Here is an 8,276-nt window from a genome sequence, read left to right on the forward strand (position 1 = left end):
GGGTATGTCACGGCGTAGAGTACAAAGCTGAGGGGGAATGTGAGCAGAAAGCCCATGGTGCCTAGAAGTTCAGTGGCAGCGATCGTACTCTGGGACCCTGCTCCTGCTCCGTATCCCTCTGTGCTGGCGGGGAGGGTCGTCCGCCACAGGGAAGGGAATCCAAACACCGCCCCTCCTGCCAGCACGGCCAGAATCGCTCCCATGTTTACCCCCCCCTTGTGCAACCGCGGCGTCGTTTTGTACAGATAATGGACGGGGAGGACGGCTTGGCGTACCCAAAAAATGTCCGAGAGCAAAACCCCGACCAGGGCCCCGCCGACAAGGCCCGAGAGCAGGGACCCCCCGACAAAGGCCGAGCCACCGTGGGCGTCTCGGCTTGTCAACACGGTGGAAGGCGCGAGGAGGACAAATAGGAAGGCACCAAAACCCAAGCACCCGCCTGCCACGCCCGTATTGGCAAGAAGCCGAGGTCCCAGGACGTTGCTCAGGGCGTGAGCCCCCGGGAGGAGATAGCCGACAACGGCCGTGTGAAGCGTGGCAACCCAGAGTCCGATCCCTCCCAGCAAGGCCATGTAGGGCGGGGAAAGGAAAGAAAGGAGGGCGGTGGGCGTGAAGACCACCGTGCTCCAACCGCGCGCGACGGTGCCCGTGAGGAAGCAGCCCAGAAAGGTGGTGAGAGGGGAGAGGAGGGGGAAAACCACCAGGAGGGCATGGCGCGGAGACGGGCGCAGACTACACCATCGACTCAAGTCGCCCCAGCCAAGGAGGAGGGGGGTCGTCCACGCGCCCAAACCGAGGAGGACGGCGAGGGGCAGGGAGGTGTAGAGAGGGAAGGGAGGGGAGGGAGGGAGGGAGGCAGGGAGGACCTTTGCGTCGTAGGCGTGGAGCCCGGTGTCGAGGCCAAGGAGGCGGTAGGCCCATATTCCCAGACCCACGTAGAAGGCAAGGAGGAGGGTGCTGAGGACGGGCGCGAGCGAACGAAGCGCCTGGATTTTCCCAAACGCGTGCAAGGAGACGAGGAGGAGGAAGCTACTGGCCAGGCAGAGAAGGCTGAGGAGAGAGGATTGGCCGGGGGGCAGGAAGGAAGGAGGGAGCGGGTTCCACGTGGCGACGGAGGGACGGAAGCGCGTGATTCCCTCTCGGAGGCCCTCGGTCGCAATGCTGAGGAGCCACGCCGTCCATGGGAAAGCCAGGCCTAGGTGGAGGAGGGAGAAAAATTTCGCGCCAAAAATTCCAAAGCTGGTCCGGGCAGAAACACAGAAAGGGATGCCGTACTTGCTGGGGGCGTGCATGGTCAAGGCGGCAAGGCCGGCGGCAAGGAGGGCAGAGAGGAAGGAAGCCAGGACGGACCATTTCCAGGTGAGGCCCAGGTGGGACCCCAGGACCCCCAGCATGTAGGCTGGAGGGGAGAGGGCGAGGGAGGAGGCGAGCCAGAAGTACTGTCGTGCGGATAGGATGGCGACGTCGTGGGTGCGAAGGGGCAGAGCATGGTGAGGGATGTGTCGGGAATGCGCCAGCGGGGCGTCGGAAGGACATATTCCCATCCTCGGCATGGCATCCCTCCCCCCGGATGGTTTTACCCTAATTACTGTACTTACATCGTTGAATCGCCAACTCTTCTCCTGCAAACCCACAGGGTCCAGGGACGACGCAGGAGCCAGCACTACTTCCGTCGTCGGGGCTGGATGCGACCATCTTCTTCTGTACGAGGCCCTTTCCCCCTCCACTTGCTGTCCTTGGGAGGCCCTTCCACGTGTCTGGGCACTTCGGGATGGGGACTGTCGACTGCCCCTGTGCGCGTTACCTACGCAATGCAAGTCTACGTCATCCCAGTCGTCGTCCACGGGCCTCTGGCGACCTGACCGGGGGGGAAGAGATTTTAAGGGGGGCGGGGAAGAACGTTAAAAGCGGGCCGCAGCGTACACGAATAAAAGCAGAAATATTCTTTTAAAAAGGCTATTTTTACCTTTGAAGGATCGCGGCCGCGCTAGGTCCGTCCCCATGCGTGTCTTTCAAAGTGTGACCGGTGAACCCAAGAAAAAAAAATGTTTTTGAGACGCGTAAAATAAGAAATACTTCGGTATCCCTACAGGATCTCATAATGGAGAATGGGCATAGTAAATTTCAATGGTTTATACCGCTGTGCACACTCTTCCTCGTCCCCAAGACATCTCCTGCGCTCTGTCATGTATGTGTGCCAACGTGTGCTCGCGGCAGCATGGTCAGAATCCGAAGGGAAGTCAAGGGTTTATCCAATATGGTATTATGAGCCAAGGTAGAAAGCTGCGAAAGAGGACTTCACAAAATGTCGATGGTAATCCCTGCCTAAATCCCTACAGTCTCGTCCCGACGCGAGGCAGGCACTATTATTTCTCGTCTCCGACTCTTCGTCCCTCCTTCTTGGTCGGATACGTATCGCAAATGTGGCGGCGGACAGGGCACTTGCGGACAGGTGAAATTTTGAAGGCGGAGGAACAGGCTTGCCTGAGAGGCTTTAAGCAGCGAGAGCGCTTATCTCGCTTAAATAGGAACATTTAATATTGTCCGATGACTTTTATTTGTGAAAATTTTCCTTCCATGGTCTAAGAAAGCAGCATAGTTGGTACAGTTACATTCCGTGCCTCGAAGTTTGGTAGTTGCCTTTTCCATTTTTAGGAGACAAGCTTGGATGACTCGTATGTGTAGCTTTGCGTCCCCTCAAATTCTTTTACACAAGATCTCTGGACCTCACCCAGTCTACCCAAATCACAACGAGGAAGCAACATGAAAACATTTGACTACAACATTATGGCAAAGTCTTGTTTCGACTTCTTGCTTGCTTTCGATTTTAAGAGCTCTTCGTTCCATTTTGCGCACCATTCCCCCCCCCTTCTCCTAACCCCGTCAACAGCATGAGTCGGGTGTTGCCATCGTTTGCTTTTTATATCGCTTCCCGTCTGCCATCACGGCCTTAAAAGTTTCCTTCGCGATTCCCCATGCTTTTGATGAAGGAGTCTTTCGCAGACGCGAATGCTTGTGAGATGGTCATGTCCGCCAAGGGGACATTTTGACCTCCGGATACGCCCCGCCTGTAACGTGGGAGAAGCAACGCAGATCAGGCCAAAGAATCCATTCCTTACAAGCAAGAGGCTCTAAACACATGAATTCACGGAGGACGGAACATCTGCGGGACGGGGGCACCCAACCTATGAGTGGCAAGCACTCTCCTCCTTCCCTCCACCTCCCGCCCACTCCCTTACATCAAAACACGCGCGACAATAGCGGAAGAATCCGTTTCCAAGATGATTCCACCGTCCACCAACTCATCCACTGTGAGCATGAGCAGGTCCAGATTATCCAAAAGCGAGCGACGGTCCACTTGGCCCCTGTCCGGAGGGTATCGCGTCAGACGCTTCCACAACGTCACACTCCCAGCCTCTTTTCCAAAGAGAGAGATTCAATACCTTCCCATTGCTATGCAGTACACAGAAAGAAGAAGAAGATGGGGAAGGAGGAAGGAACGTACCGCAGGAGCATGGCAATGGCGTCGCGAAACGCGTCCAGCACAGTGGCCAAGATTAGCTCGTTCTGTGACAGAATCCAGGGAACCCCACGGAAATGTTGTGTATAGGTCCCACGTGCGTAAACGCCGTCCATTTTTGACTTGACGCGCACTGCTCCACCTTGCTTGCCCTTTTTCTCTAACGTTCCGCCCTCCCTTCCTACCTCCTTCGCATCTCCCACCACATAAAAGTGCGCATCAGTGCCGGACCGAAAAACGACGGTGAAGTTGTCTATTGTTATGATCTCGGCTGAGGCCAGGAAGCGACCGTGAAGTGGTGTAACCCAGAGAAAGAGGATGATGAACACGTGAAAAATAAGCGGTAATTCACTATCGACGCCACCACAGCCTTTCATGCGCTCCACCGTCCTGCACCGCGCGTGAAATACCACGTCTTTCGCAAAATTTTACACCCCACTTGCTCCCGTGCCCTTGGGATCGATCCCTTAGCCCTCAAGTTTTTCTTATGAATACAGTATCGGAACCCTGTACACCCAAACCCCCATGTGTCACGTGCTACATTTTCCCCTTGCTTGTCTCCTCCTCGTTCTCTCCCTTCCCCACGTACATTCGGAGCGGGCGTTGTTGTGCCGGGTTTTTTTGAAAACACGCATCTCAAATGCCATCTACACGGAATTGGCGTTTCACATTGATGCGATGGGAGCCCAGATACGAAAGGGAATATAAGGCGTAAGAGGCATGCTCCGGAAAAAGGCTCACGCGGCCTGATGAGTCCATCACCCCCTGTGCCCAACGATCTTCTCAGGAGGATACATGTCACTTTGTTTCAAAGAATATCAAAGGCGGGCTTCTTCCGCACGATTATACATCGCCTCATCCTACACATCTCCACTCCTTCCTGACCCCCCCCATTATCGACACACGCACCTTTTCTGCGTTGGTGGCGAATATCGGGTTGAAATACTTCGCTGATAGCCGCTGACCATCATTGTCAAGCACGAATATGGCAGTAACTGAGGGGACAAAGGGCTAAGGATGGGGTAAGCGGAAAGAGATGGGATATAAGAACGGGAAGGAAAGGGATTCCAGGAGTGTGAGCAGGGACGTGGGGGAATGACCGTGAAGGGATCCTTGGAACCAAGGGCAGGGAGAACTTTTTGGAACTTACGTCTGACATAGTTTGCGGAGGCTTGTCCTTTTTGGAGTGGAGTAGTAGTCTTGCAAGAATGTCTTTGATCAACAGACAGCAGCGAGGTACCCAAACAGAGCTCTAGACGCCCTCGACGAAAATCGCGAGGGATCGATAAACGTTCCAGTAACCTATAACATGAGCAAAGGTGGTATAGACTTGCATTTTATATTCATTTTCTACAGAGCAACTCATCGGAGGGTAATTCTGGTATCATGAGGGCATGACATGGGCGCATCGCCAACTTCTCTGCGCGATCGTAATGGAGATGAAAGGAAGGCTCCCGTCGGACAGCTTGTCATACAACGACGAAAGAACATCGTTGAAGAGTCAAGCTCTTCTACACCAGGACTGTGTTTTTGTCATTGTTTTAGCGTGGAGAAGGTGGTAGGAAATGACAGGAACAGAGCACGGTATAGGCGCAGCAATGGCATCTACTTCCGGGTATGATGCTGTGGCGAAAGCATGAAAAGCGACTGTTCACAAAGAATATGAGTACGAGGGAGGACTTTCCGATCCTAAGCGCGTATACAAAGGATAACAATCTTTGCTTTATACCGTTGGATCTATCATGAATACGTTTTATGTATTTTCCTGATTTGATTCATCGAGGAAGGTATGAACATGCTGCGATCAATGTATCTATTTCCTACTGGACAAAGTCACAGCTACAGCACTCTGAAAAAATGCAGCGACCTTATCTCATTTTCCAAACAATCATTGCTTTTAGAGTATGAAAAAGGGTGGAAGTACGTGCGAGTTCGATTTTTTCCATTTTACAGATACAATGTTCTTCTCTTTTCTTTTTTTTTAACGGCTGTAAGTGGCCATTATTTGTCTTTCTTAAGTCCACCCCCAGTAGTTTTTGAACGAAGAATATGAGAAGTAATCTGTGCAAAGTTGGGCAGAACGTGATGGTGTAGTGAAGTCAGACCATAAACGAGTGCGTGTATCATCTCCCTTTCTTATTGATGTACCCAAGAAATATGTAGACCCACACATGCGCCTAAAATAATGACGTAATCATCACCAAGACTACTAAATAGAAATCAGGGCTCCTTGCCATCATTTCCTTACTCCATCCGTCTGAAACCTCCCTCCCACCTTGAAGCTTTGGATCCTTTACGCCGGAGATCTTCCCGAGGCTGAGCTGTATTGTGTTTGAATAAAATTAATGTAAGGCGATGACACTTCGTTTCCTGTCTATTGGTTTTTGGCACCTATTGTCTCTCACCTACCAAAAAAGAATAATACAGAGCGACTCCAGCCACGATAAGCAATCCCAGACGAATGACGAGGCTAGTAAAAATGAATATCGCGATGCTAACCATGTAGGAGACCAGCCTTTTCAAGACGCGACAACCACACTCACAGTAGGTAAAACAAGCCTCCAGGCGCCCCTCCAGTTCTAAGGCGTGCATTCGTGCGACTGCTGCCCGCGAGGGTTGATACAATTGAGGCTGCAGGGAGGCTTTTGAGGTAGGGCTTGGTTCAGGACTGGTCGTCGATGGAATTAGCTCTAAAGGTGTCGGCATGGCTCCCTTGTATGGCTCTTTATTCTGCTGTGTAAAGTTTACCGTGGATTGAGCTGTTTATACTATCATTTGTCGGTGTTATTCCACACATTACGCGAGCTCTACTTGATTTTTGCAGAAAAACTGTACCCATTCCCTCCCGCACTCAGTGCAATGATTGGGACTGGTCTCTGCAAATAATTAAGCCTAATCAAAGTCGACAATGTGGTCTCCTCTCAAGCGCACGATAAAACAACTTTGCGAATCAAAATACCACGACGACATATTTGTTCATCCGTTCATGGGAAGATCGGATCAGTGACTAAGAATGCGATCTTACGACCAAATGAAGATCAAAGATTGAAATTAGGTTTCTTGTATGTATTCTCTGCCAGGATGTTTATACGTCAAGCTGGCTTTAAAGTTAATGGATAGCTTTAGGTATACGAATACAAATCTAGCGGTTGAGGCGTTACGTCGCTCATCGCTTGGAAGCTTCCCGGCCCATGCATGCATGTGCCTGCGCCAAGGCTCCAGATCTGGACCACTGGCGTGACAAATGCCTGACACGGAAAGAAAGGGGTATCCTCAATATAATAATTTGAGGAGATAGACAAAAGCAACGTGCGAAAGTTGACTACGGCTCGGAGATATAGGCTTGCGAGGGTCTCTCGTAACGTGCTTGGACCAGTTCAAGAAGGGAGGAGTTGCCAGTCGCTTGCCCTCGAGCTCTCATAAAGCAGTCTATAAGCATTTCTTCAAAAATTTTAAACCCCTCCTTGGGCAAAAAAATATGAAAGACACGGGTGCTTAGTCTCGTTTACATTGTCTTTGGCTTTCTTTGGCTCATTCTTACCAAAATGTACCTTGAGAAGTTGGGTTTTTGCGTTTTGCACCGCCCTCTTCGCGTCGTACATGTGACTGGTTTCGTTTTTATTTCCTCCGTATAAAGACCTAATTTCTTGAGACTTTTGAGTAGATTGTGCACGTAAGGCTGTCAGTATTTCTGCTTCTGGTAGATCTGAGGATGTTGGGAAAGTAAATTCAGAAAAGAAAAGACTTGGCTGTTTCCGTTTTTGAAATCTAAGAGCCCGGCGTGGCATCAATCGTGCTATTTCCCTCTTTACAGTCACATATCTGTTAAAAAAGGCTCATGTTTGACTTCACGTACTTCTTTCCATTCACTTTGATGTTTGTGTTTTCCGGCAGAAATACTTTGGCTTGACTGTTCTGATAGAGGCCTCAGAGCAAGACCGGGGTGGTGATTCAGAAACCTCCCATTACCCGAGTCCCCATTGTTGGTGTACAAGGCAGTCTACAAGAAACACCGCGAAGAAAAAATTATGGTAACGGGAAATGCTTGACACCCGACACGTCATAAGTATTCAACCTGGGGTTCAAGCATCGCTTATCCTGCTTCAGTCATCCGGTCCGACCGGACGGGCTTCGTCGGCGAGAAGCTGACATGAAAACATCAGTTGACGACAGCATAAAAGCCATGTCGCTCGACGACTTGGTCGTCAGGTGCATCATCAAAATGGGTGATAGGTACTCAATATGGGCGTAATTAATTTTCACGCGTGACAGCCGGGGTTATCAGTGAGATCTGCCGCAGTCAGGAAAGGTGCCCGAGCGCAAAGAAGCAAGGGAGGCATCAGAATTGCGCAGCAGTTGGCACAAAATGAAGTCCAAAATTGGCATCCCCGAGCATCACAACGCAGGGACAAGCGTGCCATCAAGCTCCATGTCATCAAGACTGACAAATTGAGGACATTAAAGCTATTGAATGATCGCGAGGTTGTATATACTCGGGACACGGACGTGGTCGCCTCGGAAATGCCTTTCTTTTCTAATCCTTTCCTTCATGTCGAGGCCTTGCTGCCTAAAACGCACACAACACATTGGTGCGTTCACCGGGCTCATATTGTCAATTGTTGTTCTTTCCTATGCAGGCAGCTGCTGGGATGTCGAAAATATTTCCATTTCTGACAAGAACACGAAGAGGTCTCATTCCGGCACGCCCTCCCACCAGCATCAAGCGCGAAAGCAAAAACAGCGGCTGCTTTCAATC

General features: G+C 51.0%; 2 protein-coding genes across 2 annotated transcripts; both read right to left on the bottom strand.

Annotated features, from left to right (window-relative positions):
- Positions 1-732: 732 nt before the first annotated feature.
- Positions 733-2,013, bottom strand: NGA_0130200 (ncs1 nucleoside transporter family; the record flags this gene model as incomplete). The annotated part of the gene is made up of 4 exons (XM_005855108.1): positions 1,967-2,013; positions 1,599-1,858; positions 867-1,439; positions 733-744 (listed from the first exon to the last, which is right to left on the bottom strand). Exons 1-4 carry the CDS (start codon positions 2,001-2,003, stop codon positions 733-735), a joined length of 882 nt encoding a protein of 293 aa, XP_005855170.1. The 5' UTR covers positions 2,004-2,013.
- Positions 2,014-2,797: 784 nt separating this feature from the next.
- On the bottom strand, positions 2,798-4,826 carry NGA_0129800 (nonclathrin coat protein zeta2-cop). The gene is made up of 6 exons (XM_005855104.1): positions 4,671-4,826; positions 4,430-4,531; positions 4,110-4,167; positions 3,506-3,791; positions 3,240-3,365; positions 2,798-3,068 (listed from the first exon to the last, which is right to left on the bottom strand). Exons 1-6 carry the CDS (start codon positions 4,677-4,679, stop codon positions 2,951-2,953), a joined length of 699 nt encoding a protein of 232 aa, XP_005855166.1. The 5' UTR covers positions 4,680-4,826; the 3' UTR covers positions 2,798-2,950.
- Between the last annotated feature and the right edge of the window lie 3,450 nt (positions 4,827-8,276).

Source organism: Nannochloropsis gaditana (genome assembly GCF_000240725.1).
Source record: "Nannochloropsis gaditana CCMP526 unplaced genomic scaffold scaffold288, whole genome shotgun sequence".
In the NCBI taxonomy this organism is placed as follows: domain Eukaryota; class Eustigmatophyceae; order Eustigmatales; family Monodopsidaceae; genus Microchloropsis; species Microchloropsis gaditana.